General features: G+C 59.0%; 9 protein-coding genes across 9 annotated transcripts; 7 read left to right on the forward strand and 2 right to left on the reverse strand.

Moving 5' to 3' along the window:
• Positions 1 to 104: 104 nt before the first annotated feature.
• J3D65DRAFT_624962 (putative RNA methyltransferase) lies at positions 105 to 1491 on the forward strand. Its single transcript, XM_066800304.1, has 2 exons — positions 105 to 144; positions 191 to 1491. The coding sequence occupies exons 1-2, from the start codon at positions 121 to 123 to the stop codon at positions 1433 to 1435; spliced, it is 1269 nt and encodes a 422-aa protein (XP_066655423.1). The 5' UTR covers positions 105 to 120; the 3' UTR covers positions 1436 to 1491.
• A 28-nt stretch (positions 1492 to 1519) lies between these two features.
• On the forward strand, positions 1520 to 3158 carry J3D65DRAFT_373207 (uncharacterized protein). The gene is made up of 4 exons (XM_066795726.1): positions 1520 to 1949; positions 2043 to 2154; positions 2206 to 2316; positions 2374 to 3158. Exons 1-4 carry the CDS (start codon positions 1616 to 1618, stop codon positions 2837 to 2839), a joined length of 1023 nt encoding a protein of 340 aa, XP_066655424.1. The 5' UTR covers positions 1520 to 1615; the 3' UTR covers positions 2840 to 3158.
• Positions 3159 to 3477: 319 nt separating this feature from the next.
• Positions 3478 to 4764, forward strand: J3D65DRAFT_667947 (N-glycosylation protein-domain-containing protein; the record flags this gene model as incomplete). The annotated part of the gene is made up of 3 exons (XM_066803067.1): positions 3478 to 4212; positions 4272 to 4327; positions 4380 to 4764. The coding sequence occupies 3 exons, from the start codon at positions 3478 to 3480 to the stop codon at positions 4762 to 4764; spliced, it is 1176 nt and encodes a 391-aa protein (XP_066655425.1).
• A 1924-nt stretch (positions 4765 to 6688) lies between these two features.
• J3D65DRAFT_373175 (uncharacterized protein) lies at positions 6689 to 7671 on the forward strand. Its single transcript, XM_066795725.1, has one exon. It carries the CDS (start codon positions 6819 to 6821, stop codon positions 7539 to 7541), a length of 723 nt encoding a protein of 240 aa, XP_066655426.1. The 5' UTR covers positions 6689 to 6818; the 3' UTR covers positions 7542 to 7671.
• A 229-nt stretch (positions 7672 to 7900) lies between these two features.
• Positions 7901 to 9332, reverse strand: J3D65DRAFT_553403 (aquaporin-like protein; the record flags this gene model as incomplete). The annotated part of the gene is made up of 3 exons (XM_066797131.1): positions 7901 to 8619; positions 8669 to 8969; positions 8994 to 9332. The coding sequence occupies 3 exons, from the start codon at positions 9330 to 9332 to the stop codon at positions 7901 to 7903; spliced, it is 1359 nt and encodes a 452-aa protein (XP_066655427.1).
• A 522-nt stretch (positions 9333 to 9854) lies between these two features.
• Positions 9855 to 13637, forward strand: J3D65DRAFT_677278 (uncharacterized protein). Its single transcript, XM_066803640.1, has 3 exons — positions 9855 to 12372; positions 12424 to 13483; positions 13561 to 13637. The coding sequence occupies exons 1-2, from the start codon at positions 10187 to 10189 to the stop codon at positions 13202 to 13204; spliced, it is 2967 nt and encodes a 988-aa protein (XP_066655428.1). The 5' UTR covers positions 9855 to 10186; the 3' UTR covers positions 13205 to 13483; positions 13561 to 13637.
• A 241-nt stretch (positions 13638 to 13878) lies between these two features.
• J3D65DRAFT_696641 (uncharacterized protein) lies at positions 13879 to 15069 on the reverse strand (the record flags this gene model as incomplete). The annotated part of the gene is made up of 1 exon (XM_066804031.1): positions 13879 to 15069. One exon carries the CDS (start codon positions 15067 to 15069, stop codon positions 13879 to 13881), a length of 1191 nt encoding a protein of 396 aa, XP_066655429.1.
• Positions 15070 to 15412: 343 nt separating this feature from the next.
• On the forward strand, positions 15413 to 16012 carry J3D65DRAFT_603279 (uncharacterized protein; the record flags this gene model as incomplete). The annotated part of the gene is made up of 1 exon (XM_066798195.1): positions 15413 to 16012. One exon carries the CDS (start codon positions 15413 to 15415, stop codon positions 16010 to 16012), a length of 600 nt encoding a protein of 199 aa, XP_066655430.1.
• Positions 16013 to 17170: 1158 nt separating this feature from the next.
• J3D65DRAFT_667952 (uncharacterized protein) lies at positions 17171 to 18499 on the forward strand (the record flags this gene model as incomplete). Its single annotated transcript, XM_066803068.1, has 1 exon — positions 17171 to 18499. The coding sequence occupies one exon, from the start codon at positions 17171 to 17173 to the stop codon at positions 18497 to 18499; it is 1329 nt and encodes a 442-aa protein (XP_066655431.1).
• Positions 18500 to 19497: the final 998 nt, after the last annotated feature.

The following is a 19497-nucleotide window of genomic DNA, read 5'->3' on the forward strand; positions in this document are numbered from 1 at the left end:
CATGTGGCGCTGCATCCAGTGGCCGTGCACCCGTAGGGCTGAATGAAAGTGTGGCTCGCAGCTTGGACCGGGATCTCCGCGTTGATCTTTGAAATCTTGAAGCGGCCACGACCAAACACAATGGCTTCGCATTCGCAATCCAAGGTACCATCGCCCACCAAACTTCGTCTCCACCACTAATAGCTCGCAGAAAAGAAAGCGCAACAATGTTGTGGTCCACCAGGCCGGTGTGGCCGCTAGCAGCGACGGCGCCGACACATCCAAACCCACGGCCGTCTTCAAGCCAACCAAAGGGAGGAGCTGTACCTTGAGCATCGCTCTGCCGGGGAGCATCATCGCCAATGCTCAATCGCACGATCTCAAGACCGCCATGGTTGGCGCCATTGCACGAGCTGCCGCCGTCTTTAGCGTCGACGAGATCATCATCTTCAACGACGGCCAGAGCCAGAAGCACAACGCCGAGAGACAGAAGCGCTATAGCAACGACTATTACAACGACCGGCGCAGACAAGACGAGGCGTCAGGCTACACCGGGTTCTCGGACCCAGACAACTTTCTATTCCACATGCTGTCCTACCTGGAGACGCCACCACACTTGCGCCGAGCGCTATTCCCACTACACCCGAACCTACGCACGGCGGGCACGCTGCCTAGCCTCGACATGCCGCACCACCTGCGCGCCGACGAGTGGTGCCAATACCGCGAGGGCGTCGTCAGCGAGCCGTCGTCCTACGTGGACAATGCCACGCAACACGGCGACCCCACTCTGAACAAGCGCAAGAAGAAACAAAGAGACGACGACGCACCCAACACCACGGCCGGTGCCGCCGTCCCGGTCTGGGTCGATGCTGGGCTGCCATCGCCCGTGCGGCTAGACCCTCCGGCCGCGATACCACCCCACTCGCGTGTGACGCTCAAGTTTGCGGACGAGAACGACCCCGGCGCGTACGACGACCTGGTGGCGGAAGCCGTGGACCCGTCGGCGCCGCGCGAGGAGACGGGGCTGTACTGGGGATATCAGACACGGCCGGCGGGCAGTCTGAGCGCCGTCTTCACAGAGTGCCCGTGGGACGGAGGGTACGATGTTTCGGTCGGCACATCCGAGCGCGGCGTGGCGCTCTCGTCACTCCTGACTGCTGCGGGGGAGCCTGCGGCCAAAGGAGGTGGGTCCGATGAAGAGGCACACGGCTTGCCGCAGTCGTTTCAGCATCTGTTGCTAGTTTTTGGTGGAGTTGCGGGGTTGGAGGTGGCTGCCAATGCGGACCCCGAGTTGGCTGGCAAAGGCATTGATGGAAAGTCTGTGGGAGCCATGTTTGACGCGTGGGTCAATCTGGTTCCGAACCAGGGGAGCAGAACCATTCGAACGGAGGAGGCAGTATGGTTAGGGTTGATGGGATTGCGGGAGTACGTTCGAAGAAATGCTGGCGAGACTTGAAAAGCGTTAGAAATAGAGAATCAAACGCTTCCTGCAGAAAATGTAGAATTGCAGCCGTGGAATTTTGATATCGCTCGACACGTGACTACGCAGCTTTTCCGCTGGACGGCGCATCACCAGAGAACCGCCGCGCAACCCACCCGACGCCGGTCCGCGACAACCTCTACGACCTCGAGCGCCATGATTCCGCGGCGGCTACCCGTGGCCATGCCAATTCGCAGGCACGCTGCGTTCCAATGCCTCCACCAAAGCCCGAGCTCGACCGTCTCGGCCGCCGTCCGCTTCGTCCACACCCCCAATGCCCTCCACCGAAGAACGAAAACGGCGCCGTCGTGGACCGCCAGCAATGGCTCAATCCGACAATTCAGCGTCTCCAGCAGCCAGCGCCAGTCGATGAAGGACGCGCGGCAGGCGGTCATGGGCGGACGCAAAGAAAAAGAGCCCAGCTTCATGGCGGCGCAGAGGGACGCGCAAAACATCAAGCTGATACCCAGAGATATCGGGCTGCTTCCTGGTGGGTGATTCTGGTCTCCTCGCCGGCGGTGCACAGTGGCAGCACATGGGTCTTGGAGCTGGCGGGACAATGAGATCTGATGGTGTGCTGCAGGGACGTTTATAAGGCCGCGCCGCGCGGACATGCCTGGGATACTTGAGGACCCGAAGAAGAGACTCATGGTCGAATACAAGCTGGTCAAAAGCTACTTCACCTCCGCCATCACGTAAGTCAGTCAGTCTGGGTCCCGACCAGGCGCGTAGCTGACGGCGTACAGTCTGGGCCTCTACAAATTCAAGAGCGTCAAGCCCCGGCCCAAGCTCACCAGGAAAGGCGTGCCTGAGCTCGCCAAAACGCTGTACGAGCAAATGTACACGGCGTTTGCATTGTAAGCAGGCACTTGTGCGACGCATGGCACGGCATGAGCTAACGCAACGGCTGGCAGCGGCGACATGGACCACATCCGTCAAATATGCACCGAAGGCATTGTCGATTCGTTTTCCCACCGCATTGCGCAGCGCGACTCCAACCAGCGCCTCTACTGGAGGCTGCTGTCGAGCCACAAGCCCAAGATCGTCTCCGACCGCTGCGTGCAGCTCCCATACCCGGGCGGCGACAGCAACAAGCGGCCCATCTTCTACCGGCAGGTCATCTACCGGATTCGGTCACAACAGGCGCTGGTCAAGGGTACGGTCAAGAAGACTCGTCACGGGGAGAAGCTGTTGGACGCGTGGGGCAAGGAGCTGCCGGTGGACAAGGACGGCGAGGTGACGTTGAAAAGGATGGAGCAGGAGGCGCGCGAGGTGACGGAGCTGTTTGTGGTGCAGAAGCGCATGTTCCTGGGCAAGGAGGAGAAGTGGTATGCGTGGGGATTGACGCAGGAGACGCCCGTGTCGGCGATTTTGGCATAGGGATTTCTAGTGCATGCATAGACAACAGCGGCAAAAGCCAATGAGGGCGACGCTGATGCGCGATCGACGGAGCAGCGGTAGACCCTGACGCTAACGTGGGGAAGAAGCGCGCCATGGCGCTTGTCCTGCCCAAGCTTGATTTGACCTCTCTCGCTGCTCAACCTCATCAACACCATTTTTCTGGCTCTCCCCGGCCGACAGCAAGGGCTGTCTCGACCTTTCAAATCTCCCGATCCTCCATTTCTCCACCCTGGCGTGCCCTCGTCGCCCTCGTCCGCCCTGTCCTCGTCCCCGCCCGCCCTGCCCGCGCAATCCCCGCCGGACCCATCTCTTGGCCGTCTTTCCACCACGGTGCTCTGCTCTGCTCTGCTCTGCTCTGCTCCTCGCGCCATTGCCGCTCTCTGCCGCTCTCGACTCGGTCCCCGACGCCTGTGGATCCCCTGTGAAAAGACTGCCCGGTGTCCGTCGCCTGGCCCATTTCGTTTCGTTTCGTCTCCGCTCGTCACATCCGTCCACGCTTCTCTTGTATCGATTTCCCTCCCCGATCTTCTCACCTCCGCCTCGCCTGGCCTCTGGATCAGGAAAAAGAGCACGAGGGCACCGCCGCCGCCGGACCGTGGGCTGCCGCAGCCGGCCACATGTCTCTCCACCAACCGCAACCACTACGCCCTCGCTCCGCCGGCCGCCACACGTTCAACTCGTCCGCCCCGGCCCCTCTGACGCAGACGCAGCAGCAACCGCCGCCGCCGTCGACCCCTCCGCCCTCCTACAAGGACATCGCCGCCGAGGACCGCCGCTCGCGCTCTCGTCCCTCGTCGCCGAGTCCTCGTCACGCCCATCCGCTGCGCAACAGCAATGCCGCCTTCTTGGATGACCCCCCGCCCAGTCCTAATGCCGCCGCCGCCCTGCACGCCCCCCTGCGCCGCCGCTCCCTTGGCGCCATCAGCTCCCCGCTCGACAGCGACTTGGACCTCACCCACGGCGCCGCGTCGCCAGCGCCGCGCCGTCCGCGCCGCCGCTCCAGCGCAACCGGCACCCGCATGCGCGACCGCGACCTCCAGCCGCTGACGGCGGCGCGCGTGGACGATCGGGACCCAGGGGAGCCGTCCGAGTCGGAGCCGCAGGCGGGCACGGGGACCGGCAAGCCGGCCGTCCACCCGCAGGTTGCGGGCTTGCTCGGCGTCAAGCGCAGATGGCACGTCCCGCTGCTGTGCTCGCGGGCGTTGGCTTGTGCGCCGGCCATCTACTGGTTCATGGGGCACAGCTCTGCGTTTTTGGATCTGTTGCTGGGCGAGATTCGCGGGCAGCGCATGTACGAGGGCGCGGACGAGGGCACGCTGGTGCTGACCGAGGTGGGCCTGGCGTTGCTTTGGGTGCGTCGTTCAATTGGGCTATTGGAGAAACTCGGAGACTCGAGGCTAATTGCTGGCAGTGTGCCACTTCGGGCTACCTCTCCTTTTACTTTCTCGATTGCCTCATGTCGCGCTGGTAAGACTGCCATTTCCCGGAGACATCTCATATCGCTCATACAAAACGACAGGCTCCTGAATTACGCCGCCCCCGCCACACTCGTGCGCCTGTGGACTGTGGTCGCCATCAACTTCTTCACAACATCGCGCTGGTTGCGTCTGTCCGGCGCGGGCGACGAACCGCGCCTCCTCCTCCCCGCGTGGATCGCCATCGCCACGACCCTCACCCTGCTCTACCTCTTCACGCACCGCCACGTCAACATCCGGAGAGAGACCCGCGCCGCCCTGCGTGCCTTTTGGTTCTCCACCTCCGTCTCCCTGTTTGCGTTGTTGTTGCATCGGCATGTTGCCCGTGAAAGTTGGCGCCAGATGCCGCTGTTTCAGATTGGGAGGGATGTTGTTGTTGCGTGGAGGGGTGCTGCTGCTGCTTCGGCGGCGTCGTCGTCGTCGCAGTAGAGTTCTTCTTTTTCTAATGCTTGAGCGGGGCTCAGGGGCTGACGGACTGGTGAGAGTGAGCGAGAGGGAGGAGGTAACCAAGCGGAAAGGAAAGGCAATACCGGCGTTTGGGCGTCTCTCTGTATGTATATATTTGTATCCCTTCATGTTCCTTCCTTGCTGGCTGGCGTTAGTACAGGACGGACGGACGGATAGTCGGTTGGGTGGGAGCAAGTAAGTACATTGTGTATCCACAACATGTTTGATAGTCGACTTTTGCTAGGCATCTCTCTGTCAGCAGTGCTTTCCGCCGCAACGGCTGGCAGTACGGACGGACATACCGAAATTTGAAGCGCAGTAATGATGCTCAACGTCCAAAGGCGAGAGAACAGAGAACCGTCTCCTTTCGCTTTCACTCTGGCTATTTCTCGAAAGCCCGTCAGCACACCCACCAGCTGACTCGCAAGGAGGGGGAGGAGGAGGAGGAGGACTTGGGCCCCGTGGGTGCCGTTGTCTGCCTGAGGTCAAGAGGCAGGCGCGCGAACAGTCGCCCTTCTTGCGATTTTCCAGCCAAATTATTTGGATTCTTTGCGCCAGTGAAGCAAAACACCATCATTCCACGCCGCAACCATCCACCATTTTGCTCCAACGTTGTTGAACATTGAGAGATGCTCCTGCTGCCTCGACGGCTGCGAGAGAGGGTGTTGTCGACATGGCGTCCTCGCCCCGCAGCCGCGGAAGAGTAGCTCGAATGTGTTTTTGTGCCACGAGAAAAGGACACAGTGTTGAGAGTGGTGGTCATCTCTGCAGGCGCTGGCTGCATTTTTCCTCCTGAAGCAGAGCCTCTCGATAGGAGAGGCCGGCTTTTATGCTCGGGGGCAGAGGCGGAATCGGATCCAGGGGACCGGGAGCTCAGGACTGGAGGCGTGACTACAGAGCTCTCACAAGGCCCTGGTGGTGTCAGGAACCAGGACTCAGAGCTTACACATGAAATGTCAGATGCAATGAATGCTCCACATGCTACAGCATTTGCACTGCATCTGGCTCTTCGCCTTCTTACAGCTCCTAATTGTTGAGGTATAAAAAGCGTGCTCGGTCCGCCATTGACAATGTCCAGAGACTCGCTCTTCCACTGACAGCGAACTACTGGAAGAGACGTACTGCCGTGTTTGTCTTCCTTTTCCACCTTGGATTGTAGTCAAACTGCCAGAGACCTTGTTTGTTGGTCGTTGATCTGACGCCGCCGTCCCAGCTCGTCAATTGACAAAATGCCACAACGATGGCTTCAGGCATGTCCTTCTCGAGATGCTTATCTTCGTCATCGTGTCATTGCGGTACTCTTTCAATCGAGTCTGGTGTCATCGAATTAATATATGCACAGCCGTCGGGCAGGGCTCGAAGTGTTTAGTGAGTATGTCAAAAGACGAGACGGTCGAAAAGGTCTGAGAACCGGAACTGCTTCATCTAAGGCTCTGCAACCACGTCGTCCTTCTTGTGTGCTCGTCTTCAGTGCGGGCTCGCTTGCGGTTCATGTACTTCCTTCTCACGCGCGATGGTGTTGGATCATGGCATCCGAGCAGCCTTAGGCACGCTCCGGCCGCGCACCTTCTGCGCCTGCCCCATGGTGGGCAACGGCACCCACCTCACGAAGCAAACAAGACCGGCCAGGCTTCTGCTCCTTCCGCGTCGTGACTCGCTTACGGTACCGCCGTGGTGGGCTTCGCACTTTTGAAAATCGTCGTCCTCTCCTCTCCCTCCTCTTCCTCTCCTCCTCACCATACCGCTGCAACACCACCATGATCGCAGCAACAGCATCTTCCGCCGGCGGTGGTGAGCCACCCCGCAGACCAACTGGACCTGGGTCCACCAGGAAAACCAAAGAAACGTGAGTGAAGCCCGCCCTTCCCGTCCGCATCACCTCTGAATGCTGACACTCCAATACTTTTAGGCGTGCCAACTACAACAGGTGTACCCGGTGCAGTCAGCCCCGTCACGGTGGACACTGGACCTACTGCGCCAATAGGTGCTGCCACTGCAACAGCAACGGGCACGTCGGGAGGCCCTGCCCCCAGGCCATGAACCACTTCAAGAAGTATGGTGGCCCCTCCAGGGTCATCCATGGCCAACGCGTGTTCCAAACGCGGGCCAATGCTCATGGTCAGAAGGGGTCCGGGCAGACACAGCAGCCATCTGGGTTGAGCACATACCAGCAGCCTTCAGGGTTGAGTACATACCAGCAGCCTTCAGGGTTGAGCACATCTCAGCAATCCTACGGGTTGACTCCTTCTCAGCAATCTTCTGGGTTGGGCCACGGTCTCGTGATCCAAGGGACAGTCGGGGCAATCAATTTCTACGGCGCGCAGCCATCACAGCACCCCCCGCCCGTCAACACCCAACGGCGGTCGAACCAAATTCAAATCGACGCCCGGCCACCTTGGAGGTGGAGTCAATCCGATACGCAGCCGCCACGGGAGCCCCGGCGGAGCATTTTCGACAGAGCTTCCACGCCGCCATGCCAGCCCAACGTCTCTCAGCCCCGACAACGCGGGCCAACACTCGACTCGGCGCTGCAGCACCAGCCGAGGCGGAGCAACAACAACAACAACAACCAAGACGTCGAAATGCGCGACGCAGAAGGAGTCGAGAGGACGCGACTCGGCGATGGAATGGACGGGCGCGAGGTTGACCGCTTCCCACTTTACTGTCCTGTCTGTGACGTGCATGTCTACCCAGGTAATGTCCAAGGCAGTCCAAACGAACGAATGCTCCTCGCCCGCGCAAGTGTGGACATACAGTAGTACGAATGCTCCTCACACACCCGCCCGTTGTGAGAACCGCCGTCTCGTTGGTGCCGGGGGAAGTCTGATTCGTGCACATCGAAAGACCATGCTGTTGGGCAGCATCTCGGGACGCAGATCTACCAAAGCGAAGCGTGCGTGGATGGGGAGCAGCATCTCGAATGTTGGACACCTGGCCACGTCGACGGATGACCAGCACAAGAAGACAGACAGAGCTTAACGACCGCCTCCCTCTCCATTGACATCATCAGATTAGGTACATGTACCTACCACAGCGCCACGAGCAAGCAGCATACATACATACCAACCCCCTCAACATCTCCTCGCGCCATCAGCATCACGCAGCGTCAACACCGCCATCACGACTTCCGCACACCGACCAAGCCCCTCTCAGCCTCCGGCGACGCCCGCCACGCCCGCGCACTCGCGCCGCCGTGGCTCTCCTGGTTCACGCCAGCCGGGAAGGGGCTGCCGGACGAGTCGCCGCGGTCGACCTGATGGCGAGCCACGGTGCCGGAGCTGGTGGCCGACGTGACGGAGCCGGGCGGAGCGCCGCCGATGCCGCCTTCGAACGACGCCTGGCGGCGGAGCGGAGGCGAGTCTTTCTCGAGCAGCGGGTCTGGGTCGGAGTGCGAGCGGCCGACGAGGTTGGATTCGCCCGGGGCGGCGTACGGGCCGTCGTAGCGGGCGGCGGCGGACGCTGGGCGGCTCCGGTTAGCAGTGCTCGAGCGGAGAGTGGCATACGAGGACCGCGGGCGTGGAAGGGGGTTGGGGAGGGTGCCAAAGATGGGGGGGTTGGTGGAGTGCAGGACGAAAGGGAGAGGTTTATTGGTACCGGGGTTGCGGGCGCCAGTTTCCTCGTCAGGGTAAAAGACTTGGGCTTCGTGGTCGTCGTCGGCGCCTGGGTTGGCCGTTTCGTACTCGAGGATCTTGATGGTGCGGTAGAGCAGCACGGCAAGCAGGGCTCCCAGGGCCGGGCCGACCCAGTAGATCCAGTGGTAGCCGTTGAACGTGTGCAGGATGACGTCGGGGCCGAAGGAGCGCGCGGGGTTGAGCGAGCCGCCAGTGAAGTAGACGCCTATGTGGTCGGTTAGCTGCGTCAGATAGTGCTGGTTCGATGCACCCACCAGCGAGCTCGGCAATGAAAAGCGACAGGCCAATGCCGACAGGGGCCAGGAAAGTTCCCTTGTGCTTTTCTGCTGCGAGCATGAAGATGGTAAAGATCAACTGCAGGGTCAAAAACATTTCGATAAAGAGGCCGCGGACGATGGACGTGCCCCCACCCAGCGTGGTGCGGACGGCAAGGTCACCAGGGAAGAGGGCAGAAACCACGCCAGCTGACGCTATTGCACCGGCAATCTGCGCGAGGACGACAAGGAAGCCCCTCAGCCAGCCCACGGCGCCGATCAGACAGAGCCCCAACGTCACCTGCGAGAATTAGCTGGGCAAGACGATGCAAGGCCGCAAAGCACTTGCTGCTGGGTTGAAGAGGCCGCCCGAGATGCGGAAAAAGACCCAGACGTTGACGGCGAGCGAGAAACCAAAGGCCAGACTGATGTACAGCAAGACGGGCGTGTTTGGAGCGTCAGCGACGGCCGTGTCCGCAACCTCGGCCGCCGCCGCAGCGCCGGCATTGGCAACTTGAGTGGCTGCAAAGGCGAAGAAGAGGAACAGAAAGGTGCCAGTGAACTCGCCAATCATGGCAATGAAGTGGTTCTTGATGGTCGTGGGCAGCCAGCTGAAGCCTCGCAAGGGGCGCGGAGGAGGGACTTCGCTAGTCTTGACTCTCATGCCGGGCAGGACGATCGGGGTGACGGCTGGAGGGTTGGTATACATTTTGGCGAGTTCTGAGGCTGTTTTCGATTAGGTGGTGATGCGGCCCAGGGTACGGCTGTTGAAGCGTAATGAAGCCGTTTTAGGAACAGGAATAGTGAGATGCACAGGGCTGAAAGAGCGTAGGATGAGATGATGGAGATCGCAGGAATAGAGGTTGGTGGGATGAAGAGTCGAGGCATGGCGAGCAGAGATGGGAGAGCATGTTGACGGCCGGGGGAGCGTGGTGTAGCAGAAGTTGCGAATGACGTGAACGAGAGAGAGCAGGTGGCTCCGACGTGACGGAGTCGTGGTCGCATCGCGTCGCGGCAGTTGTCAACGACTACATCGAGGCAGAGAATGTAGATGTCGGGTGGCCGGGTGCTGGCGTGGAGATTTGGTGTCGTCGTCGAAACAGTCATGTGCCGCCATCCCGGCGCCGTTTGATTCGCTGGCGGGCCGGTTGCAGTGGCCAACTGAACTGCAGCAACCCTCTAACATCATCTCTCATCACCCTCCGCACTGCATCGCCAAGTCGAGTCGCGTCCGGTCCATTCTGTCTATACTCCTCATACATATTGCTCCTGCTGCTCACTCTTGCCTCTCGTCGCTTCCTCCTCCTGCAACCCGCCGCCTGGCCCGCTCTCACTCTGCGTCCCTCCGCGTCCTCGCTCGCCGCTTACACTCGGGCCTCTCTCCACACCCGCACCACCACCTCCAGCCGCCGTGCTCCCCAGATGTTTACGCCATATTAGTCTGTCCGTCCCCAAAACAACAGCCAGAAACCTCTGCTTCCATCCCACGCGGCGGGCAGCGTCGCCACCCTCGCGACCATGCGTCCGCTCCGCCTCCTGCTGTCGCTGCTCTCCTGCGTCCTCGCCATCACGCTGCTCCTCTACATCACCGTCCCCACCCACAGCGCAGACGCCTCCACCAACCCCAACGAGTCTGCAAAACAAAAGGGCAGGCTGCGAGCCCTCTTCTCCTTCTCTGCTCCCTCGCTTTTCCCTCCGTCGGCCATCATCAGCTTGACCGACGACAACTCGACCTTCTTCCTTGCTCGACCTGCGGCATTCGGCCCGGGCCTGCCATCCAAGGGTCTGAGTGGCCAGCTGTGGACCGGCAGCGGCTTCGGAGGCGACAGCCTCAGTCACGGCGGTCTCACAACCGGCGCCGAGGGCGAGCTGGGCTGCAGCGACGTGCCTGGCTGGGAGGACAGGCGGCGCGCCGGCAAGACCCCGGACCTCGACCAGTCCATCAAAAAGGCCGCCAAACCGGGCGAGGATGCGAAAAAGCAAAACAAGAGAGCGGCCGATGGTGGTGTCTCGGATTCCAAGACGGACCCGTCGCTGCAAGATGGTACCGACAACCACTTGCAAGACCCTTCCGACTATTCGTGGGCCAGCACCAGATCGCGCAGCTCCCTCGACCTCGGCAAAGTGAGCGAACACGCAGACATACAGTCGCTGCAGGAGAGCGCCGAGATTGCTGGCAAGGTCGTCCTGCTCAGTCGCGGCGGCTGTGGCTTCTTGGAAAAGGTCAAATGGGCTCAGCGAAGAGGTGGCGTGGCCGTCATCGTCGGCGATGACATCCGCGGAGGCCCTCTCGTGACCATGTACGCGCGCGGCGATACTTCCAACATCACCATTCCAGCACTGTTTACCTCGCATACGACAGCACATTTACTATCTTCGCTTGTGCCGTCGGGAGGACAGCCAGACGACTCGCCCCTCGACGAGTCCATCAAGCTGGGCCACAAGACGAGCAAGGAGCAAAAGGGCGGCGACAAGTCCCACGTGGCAGGTCCGACCTTTACGCAGGGCGTTACAGGGTCCCGGCCGACGTCTGCGGCAAATTCGGCCAAGACTTCGAACCGCGCGTCGCGCGAGGAAGTGCACGCCGACGAGGCTCGACCTAGCTGGATTCGCTCTCTCTTTACATTATTCTCTTCCAGTCGGAACAAGGAAATTAGCAAGAGCGATAGCCGACGCCCTCCAAGCAGTGGAAATATTGATTGGATTCTCGTGGAGGACTGGGACGAAGAAGAGCCAAGAAAGACCAAACCAAATACCAAAACCCCCAAAGCCACTGCGACGCCAAACAGAACCAAGCCAACGGCAACCAAGGCTGCTTCGAGGCCGGCTGACAACTTCGTCATTGGCGTGCAGGACTGGAGAGACCCGGATCTCTTGCCGCAGCAGACGGACCTCGCCAAGAACCCAAAAGACATTTCATCCAAGCAAAAGCCTGGAGAGTCGAAACCGAAAGGCGGGAGCACTTTGCCCGGGAGCGGCGAATACTCTGGCAAAAACAACAACGGCAAGGAGAGCAACTGGTTCAACAAGCTTCCTTGGGGCAAGCAACCAGGAGCCTCTCCATCGAAGCCATCAGCTTCGGTGACGCAAAAGCCAAGCCCAACCTCTGTGCGACCGGCATTGAAGCAATCACAATACGCTGTCCAGAGTCATGCGCCTGGGCTAGGGAAAGACGGTCCTCACGAAGGGCTGTGGGTTACGCTTACCCCCACAAGCATGTCCAACTCTCCATTTTTCGACACACTTGTGGTTCTCGTCGTAAGCCCGCTGGTTACATTGACAGTTGTCTACGCACTGCTCCTCCTGAGGTCGCGCATCAGACGACGCAGGTGGCGCGCACCCAAGAGCGTAGTCGAACGGCTGCCCGTTCGCACGTACCACACTCTTGACGATGACAGCACCGCCTCCAACAGCCCTGTCGCAACACCAGCAGCAGGCAGCCCTCGCACGCCTCTGCTGCAGCAAGCAACCAGCTCGGGCTCCTCTCGCAGCCGCCCGCGAAGTCGCACAGCAGGAGATGTCCCCACGGCACGCAGCCGCTCTCGAAGCGCTGACGCCGAAAAAGACACGAGTGGTCTGGCAGCGTGGCGGCGCAAGTACGGTGGACGTCAAAAAGAGTGCGTCGTGTGCTTGGAGGAGTACGTGGATGGCGTCAGTCGCGTCATGAGTCTGCCTTGCGGCCACGAGTTCCATGTCGACTGCATGTAAGCTGTCCTAACCCCTGAATAAACCGCAAACGCTAACAACCCTGACAGAACACCATGGCTAACCACCCGCCGCCGCACCTGTCCCATCTGCAAAGGCGACGTGGTCCGCAGTCTCGCGTCGTCCCCGTCGTCCTCTCGCCGCCACCACCGTCCCTCGCGGCACCCCCACTCCTCCACCGCAACCGCCATCCCTACCTCGGCGCCATCCTACACCCCTGGCCCAACCTCCCCCTTCTACCTTTCCACTGCCGGCGCCTCGGCCCCTGCGGCCACTTCTACCGGCCCTGCCCGCCGCCCTACGTCCACCATGTCTTCCAGCCCCGACGCCGCCCTCTACGAAACGGCCACGTCGTCGCTCCCCTCGCAGTCTGCCATTGCCTCGGCCCGCAACGACTCGCCCTCGGCCGCGCGCCCGCTCAGCATGCGCTCCGACGACGCCCCCGACGACCCCTTCATCGACGACGTGTACCGCCGCGGCCGTCGGCGTGGCGGCGGCGGCGGGGCCAGCAGTGCTGACGCCGACGACCTGGACTTGGATCTCGAGCGCGGCAGCACGGCCGAGCGGCAGGGCCTGATGCACGACATGGACGACGATGACGACGACGAAGATGACGACGGTGATGATGGCGGCGTCGTGGCGTGGGCGCGCGACGGATGGAGCGAGGTCAGGAGCTGGGCTGGTGGGTTTTTGAGCGGGGGCACGGCTGCGACGGGCCGGGGGAGGGGCAGGGGACGAGGAGGGGAGGGCGTGGGTGTGGGGGGCGAGCCGCGCAGGGAGAGGGGCAGGGCGTATGATAGTGATGGCGAGTATATAGACCGCGACCGCTAGCTAGGGTTTTGTGTGTTTGTTTGTTTGTTTGCTTGCTTGGTGTTAGCGTCATGATGGATGGATGGAAGCGAAGAGCGGCGGCGACGACGGACGGATGGACGGATGGATGGATACAGGAGGGGAGGAGGAGAGAAAGGAAGGAAGCAGAAACTCAACGCAACGCAACGAATTCTAGTGAGCTCACATACACACACTCTCTCTCTGTGGGCTTGAACTGTGTTGAGGTGAGTTGAGGTGAGTTGCGTCGTCGTTTGTGTCTTTGGTCGGAACGAGCGAAATGTATGTTTGAGCCCCCCCCCCCCCCCCCCCCCCCCCCCCCCTATCCGTATCTGAAAGCCAATTCGATCGATTGATAGAGTGAGGTGGTTGTGTGCTTGCTTGCTTGTCGAGTAGCTAGCCATGAATGAATGGATTACGACTTGGATTGAAGTGGTCTGTCCTTTCCCTTCTCCACATTTCGTTTTCTTTCTTCTTTCGCGTGGTTTGGGGGGGGCAGTTTGAGCGTGAGGAGCGTTCGTTAATTTGCATTGACGACCTACATGCATACATACATGCCCCGACCCTCTTCCTCTCCTCTCCTCTCCTCTCCTCATCTCATCTCATCCCATCTCACCATACCACCTTACCCGGCCACTTCTTTCCTTCCCGTCGTCACCCCCACTGCACGCCCCGCTCTAGTAACTGTACCTCCTCCTCTTTGGTGCGGGGGGAGCGTCGTCGTCGTCGTCGGGTTTGCCCGCGGGGCGACTGGCTGCGAGCCCCGGTCGGGGCTGTGGGTGCGGTTCAAAATGTCCTGTGTTGGCTTGGAGCTGTCCCTCGTCGGTTGTGATGGATGTGTTGACCTCGAGCTTTACTCCGTTGGCTGTGGTGAATGCGGCGGTGGCGGCGGTGGTGGTGCCGGGGGTTTGTCCTCCTTCAGCCGCGGTTGAGGGGCAAGCACTGGCCTGGAGCTGCCCTCCTCTGACCGTGGTGGATGTGTTGGGGTGAGGCAATCCTTCTGTGCTTGTGGTGGCCGCATTGCTTCTCGAGGGGCAAGTGTTGGCCTGGGGCTGTCCCTCTTCGACCACAGTGGGTGCGTTGTCCTGGAGCTGGCCTCCATTGGTTGTGGTGGATGTGGCGGCGGCGGCGGTGGTGGTGCTGGGGGAAGGCTGCCCTTCTTTGCTTGTGGTGGCTACATTGCTTCTTGAGGAGCCAGCATTGGTCTGGGGTTGTCGTCCTTGGGCCTTGATTGATGTGCTGACCGGGGGCTGTCCTCCTTTGGCCATGGCAGACGAAAGCTCCGAAGACTTCGCCGCGCCGTCCGCAGTCGAAGAAGCCGATGGGGCAGGTCTAGGGGCAAGCCCACTCAGTTGTTCCCGCTGGATGGCCATGAGGGTTCGGATTGGCTCCCACAGTCGGCGTCTTTCGACCATGACCGCCTGCCACGCACTCGATGCGACTGGATCACGCGGCTTGCCCCAGCCGATGGCTGGCCGGGGGAGGACTATGCCGTACCGCAAGGCGACTCTGTCCATGTGCATCATTGCATGCCCTAGGATAAAATATTTGTGAGTGCTCGATTCGTGGATAAAACGTCGAGGATACGTAAAGTACTTACTAAATCGCTCTGGTGTGTATTTGGGGACTTGCTGCGGGTTGTCTGCCGCGTTTGTTGCGGCGAAAGATTCTGCGAGACAGAGTAAGAGCTTGGTTTCTCGGGGGCTCGATACACTCTCACCTTGAGGTTGGCCAGGCCTCGTGGAGTTGGGGTCTCGAATCATGTCAGTCAAGCTCAAGAGAGGGCGACGCGATGCGATGTGATTGGGAAACTCACTGGCTGAGGAAGACATGTCGTCAGCTTTTTGAGATGGAGACTGAGGCGCCATCTGTGGTTGAGTAAGTACGCGTTTGCGTGAATCGATTTGTGGTGCCCGTACCTTGAAGGTTATTGTGTGGTGTTGGAGTTGGTCGAACGGCGACGCTCTTTTTTGCCTCGACGACGCTCCTTCCTGCCTCGACCGGCGCAGCGTCCGGCGCACAAAACAATTCTTTTGACTGCGACGCTTCAAAATTTTACATCCACCTCCCACATCGTCTCTCCACTCGTGCGACCTTTCTCATCTCCGTTGATCGCGCGAGCCCTCGTCTGCTCGCCCATCGCTTGCTCGGCCGCGTCCAAGGAGGCTTCGACTGCTTGCTCACCCGCATCCGGCATACCTAGTCACCGACATGTGTCAAGACAGCAAGACGGACTCGGCCAACCCGGTCGAGTACTTCTACGCCACGCCGGACCGCTACCTGCCAGACCCCACGGTGTTGATCCGCAGGCTTGACCCTCACCAGATGGCCTGCCTCTTCATGGGTGGAGTCTTCAGCGACAAGATTCTCAAGGATGACTCGCTTGACACCTACATTCGCATGCGCACCGGCTATCTCGACTGTCCGTTTGGAACGCTCGGCACGTTCTGCACGCACGTGTTCCTCTACCGCCTGTGGATCGAGCGTCTCAAGGTCATGAATCCCCTCCACTACTACTGGCTGAGTCAGACTGGCTGCATCGTTCCACATCTTTGTCCTTCCCCCGGCTCGGAGCTTGCCAAGTGGGTTGCTGCCAGCGTCGCTCCTTACCATCTTCCTCATTCCTTCTACGTGGACAACAAGATCGATCCCAAGACCGCCTACCAGCCTCTCGTTCCAGCTCATGCCGAGGACTCGCGTTTCTGGCTCTTTCTCAGTGGTGAGCTCCTCGATGAGCTGCTGGGAAGCTGCAGCGATGACGACCTGGAGTCCAAGGATTCGGAGACTGAAGTCATGTCTGGAAGCGAGTGATCCGATCCGATCCGTTTCATCCGATGCTGTACGTCCTAGCCTTTCCATGAGCTTTTGATTTCGCATCGACTGACTGGACGTTCAGCGCATCGTCCTGCCTCTCTTAGTGGCGTCTTTGCGCCTTCACGCACCTTGCTGAACACCAGACAAAAGAATTCGACAGCTCCTGTACTGCACTCTGCCTTTCGGGGAGTTGACGGATTTTCAATGCAATGGATCGAGGAATGCATCCACAATGGTACGTGATCAAATCTCCCTGGACTGTGATCCTCGCAGGACAGCTAACAGAATATCCAGTCTCTTCGAAACAGGCCCCTTGCTCAAGATAAGATACTGCCGGCGTGCGTGTCGTCCAAATCTCGAAAAACAAAAAAATGGTTTGCGGAATTGTACGAGAAAGCATGGGATACGGATTCTGATCGAAAACACTACGAGGCAGACACTGATTTTGCTTTGAGATACCCAGGCCTAGGCAAGGTCATTGCAAAATCAAGCCAAAGTGTGGTGGCATCAACGGTAGAGAAACAAGACAGTCAGTCAATGGAAACTCTGCCCCAATCTTTCGCCCAGTTTGAATGTTTCTGCCGCTTGTTGCTTGTTGCTTGTTGCTTGTTGCTGGTAGCAATTACGAATGCTACGTGGAAGAAGACCAATGCAGCAACGTATATTAGCCAGCGTCCTGCTTCCCTTGCGGCTTGAATCTGCCTGTCGTCATGAATGGCAGCTCCATGGGCGGAACTGTAGCAGTGATGAATGCTCCCTGGAGCCGCTGTGATGCAGACTTGGAAAAATGGTATGGAGAATGGTCTGCTCCCTAACACTCCCTGCAATTAACACTTTCAAGTGTTAATATGGTCTTGTGATAGGTCTGTGCGCTGAAGCGGCCACGGTATTGCGCCTGCGCCTGCGCCTGCGCCTTCGCTGATGCACTGCTATTTAACTGTTGTTATGATTCTTTTCTCTCAGCGTCTGCTTTTCTCTACACACTCTCGGCGTCTGCTTCTCCACTTTCATCCTCAGCGTCAGCTTCAAGGTCACTCGGCAAACATAGCACACTTTTCTCTGGACCAGATCACGGAGATATACTCTTCGTCAAGGTAAGTCAGTCCGATGGTGTTTCTGTCTCGAATACTTCAAGCTCATCACACACAGATCATCATGGCTTTCCCAGACAGGAATCCTCACCACTCAACGCCGACGTACAACCAGCTGTATCAGCAGTATCACATCAACACCACCCAGTATAATCCTGGCGTTCGATTTCCGGCAGCCCCGTACCATCAACCTGTCCACCACACCACGAACACTGTCCAGCCGATGCCGGCAGTGCAGCAGCATTATATAAACACCGCCCGATATAATCCTTACATCCAGGCTCCGGCGAATCCCAACCCTCAACCTCTCCAGCAGGCCGCGAACCCTCACCTCACAATCCACGTCGACCAACCCATTCCCGCCGCGAATTTCAACCAACCGCCCAATGTGGTGCGCATCTGCGACTTGAAGCCTCGCCAAAAGATCTACCGCGCCAAAACCCTGCTGTGCGGCTACTTGGGACTCTCCCACACCCGCGAGCTCCAATCCATCCTCCGCGCCCACGAGGGTTTCTTCCGCCAATTCCAGGACGCGGAAAACCGCAAGTGGTTTCCAGCAGGCGACATCCGCGCGGCAGGCTCGGTAGCGCGCTGGGTTGAAAACCGCCTCTTCTCAATGTTCTTCGTCGTCCACGGCAGCGGCAGTTGGCGCCACAGATTCGCCCGCATCCGCCAGCGCGTTGGCTTCTTCCGCCAGCCTTGCCTCCAGGACTTGAGGGTGGAGAACAATATGATGCTGTTCCATGAGTATGACATGCATTATGTTGGTCAAGCGATGGGGGTTGTGCAGTTGATGGCTCGTTTGCCGCACTTGTTCCGGAACAGCACCAATATCGCGGCGAATGCGACGGGTGAGCCGGTCTTTGACGCTGAGGACGTTTATCGTGCGTTTTGCTTGCTGCGGTTTGCGCGGATTCAGAACTTTCGGCCGATGAACGATCAGCTTGCCACGCCAGTTCATTACGCACACCCGCAGGCGCAGCCTCAGTCGTGGGATGATGCTGCGAGCGTCAGCGACGAAAACGACGACATGGATGTGGATGGCGAGCAATACGGCACATCGGGAGAGCAAAGACCCATGGAGGCTCCGCCATCCTCTCCGCTCACGGTCATGGGCTCTGACGACGGCGATCAAGACATGGACGCAGGAGCCACCATGGAGGAAGAATTCGTGTCGCGTGCGGAGTATGAGAGGCTGCAGCGCTCCCACGAGGCCTTGCAGGAGCGGAACGGCCTGTTGAAACGCTTGAATCAGGCCTTGGAAACGCACAACGAGTTGTTGCATGACAAGGTCGACAGACTCGAGGCGGCTGCGCGGGAAGCTGCAGAAAGGGAGGAAACCATGGTGGCGGCGCGGACGATGGTGGCTTTGAAGGAAGGGAGGAGGGGATGACAATGTATGTAGTGGAAGATAGTGTTTGATTATTGCGGGCTAGGAGGTTGTAAATAAGAGGTGTTCATGGCAAAGAGTATTCGTGTATGTAAAAGGACCGTCCAAGAAGAAGTGTTCAAGAACAAGAAGTACCCATGAATGAGGAGAGTTGTGTGGCCAGAATGTGCTGTACTTACGGTCAGTGAAGTACATCTCTGAAAAAAGTGGGTGAATAAGTTTCCATCTTGTAGAAGGCCACTGGACAGGTCTCCTCCCTCTTGATCATTAACTTCCATCCTCCAATTCCAATTCTTTGCTTATATGAATGTAGTGGTGCGCGCTATCTTCGCTCGACAACTTAGCGAAGCCTCCGATTAGCCGACCCAGCTGGCACTGTGTGTGCGTGTCAATATCTCTTCTTTCTGGCTCTATGCGTCACAAGTCTCTCTCCTTGTTCGAATTCTCTGCTCTTACTTCAAGCTCTTCTTCAACAGGATTTGCGGCCCACGATTTCAAGAGCTCGGCATCATTGAGCAATTCAACGCCACTCCATTGCGCAGTGATGGTGGCGCCTTTGGGACAGCTGCCAAGGGGACGACGAGAAAGCTTCTGCAAAAGACAAAAGCAGCCGCAATCGATCGAGAGATGTCTTCTAGAACGGACCAAATTTATCTCTTATGCGTTTGACGCTTCTTTGTTGCAAAGCTCCGCCGGAAGAGTCGGCTACATGATGTGTGTCAAAACAAGGTGCGCCTCGTCGGGAGCATTCATGCGTCTTCGCTCCTCTAAGATAGTAAGAGTAGTCTTAATACTGGTACGAGGTAATATCCGAGAGCAGAGTGTAGCCAGGATCAGTCAACAACGATAAATGTCTGGGTCAGGGGCAATGCGCAACTTTTTCTTCTGTTTGCCAAACAAGAAACCGCTGCTGACTTGCCGATTCCAGGTCTCAGAAGGATGCACACAAGCCAAAAATACTTGTCTCTTTTCATCGCTATGCCTTGGCTCTCCACATTCTC

The sequence above is a fragment of the Phyllosticta citribraziliensis genome (assembly GCF_038025025.1).
Source record: "Phyllosticta citribraziliensis strain CPC 17464 chromosome Unknown J3D65scaffold_6, whole genome shotgun sequence".
In the NCBI taxonomy this organism is placed as follows: domain Eukaryota; kingdom Fungi; phylum Ascomycota; class Dothideomycetes; order Botryosphaeriales; family Phyllostictaceae; genus Phyllosticta; species Phyllosticta citribraziliensis.

Excerpts from the sequence above, each read along its gene's own strand:
- J3D65DRAFT_373207 (XM_066795726.1), top strand. The coding sequence starts at position 1,616 with ATGATTCCGCGGCGGCTACCCGTGGCCATGCCAATTCGCAGGCACGCT. Across the intron at positions 1,950-2,042 it reads AGATATCGGGCTGCTTCCTG|GGACGTTTATAAGGCCGCGC; the intron begins GTGGGTGATTCT and ends GGTGTGCTGCAG. Across the intron at positions 2,317-2,373 it reads ATGTACACGGCGTTTGCATT|CGGCGACATGGACCACATCC; the intron begins GTAAGCAGGCAC and ends AACGGCTGGCAG.
- J3D65DRAFT_373175 (XM_066795725.1), top strand. The coding sequence starts at position 6,819 with ATGAACCACTTCAAGAAGTATGGTGGCCCCTCCAGGGTCATCCATGGC.
- J3D65DRAFT_624962 (XM_066800304.1), top strand. The coding sequence starts at position 121 with ATGGCTTCGCATTCGCAATCCAAG. Across the intron at positions 145-190 it reads CTTCGCATTCGCAATCCAAG|AAAAGAAAGCGCAACAATGT; the intron begins GTACCATCGCCC and ends AATAGCTCGCAG.
- J3D65DRAFT_677278 (XM_066803640.1), top strand. The coding sequence starts at position 10,187 with ATGCGTCCGCTCCGCCTCCTGCTGTCGCTGCTCTCCTGCGTCCTCGCC. Across the intron at positions 12,373-12,423 it reads GAGTTCCATGTCGACTGCAT|AACACCATGGCTAACCACCC; the intron begins GTAAGCTGTCCT and ends CAACCCTGACAG.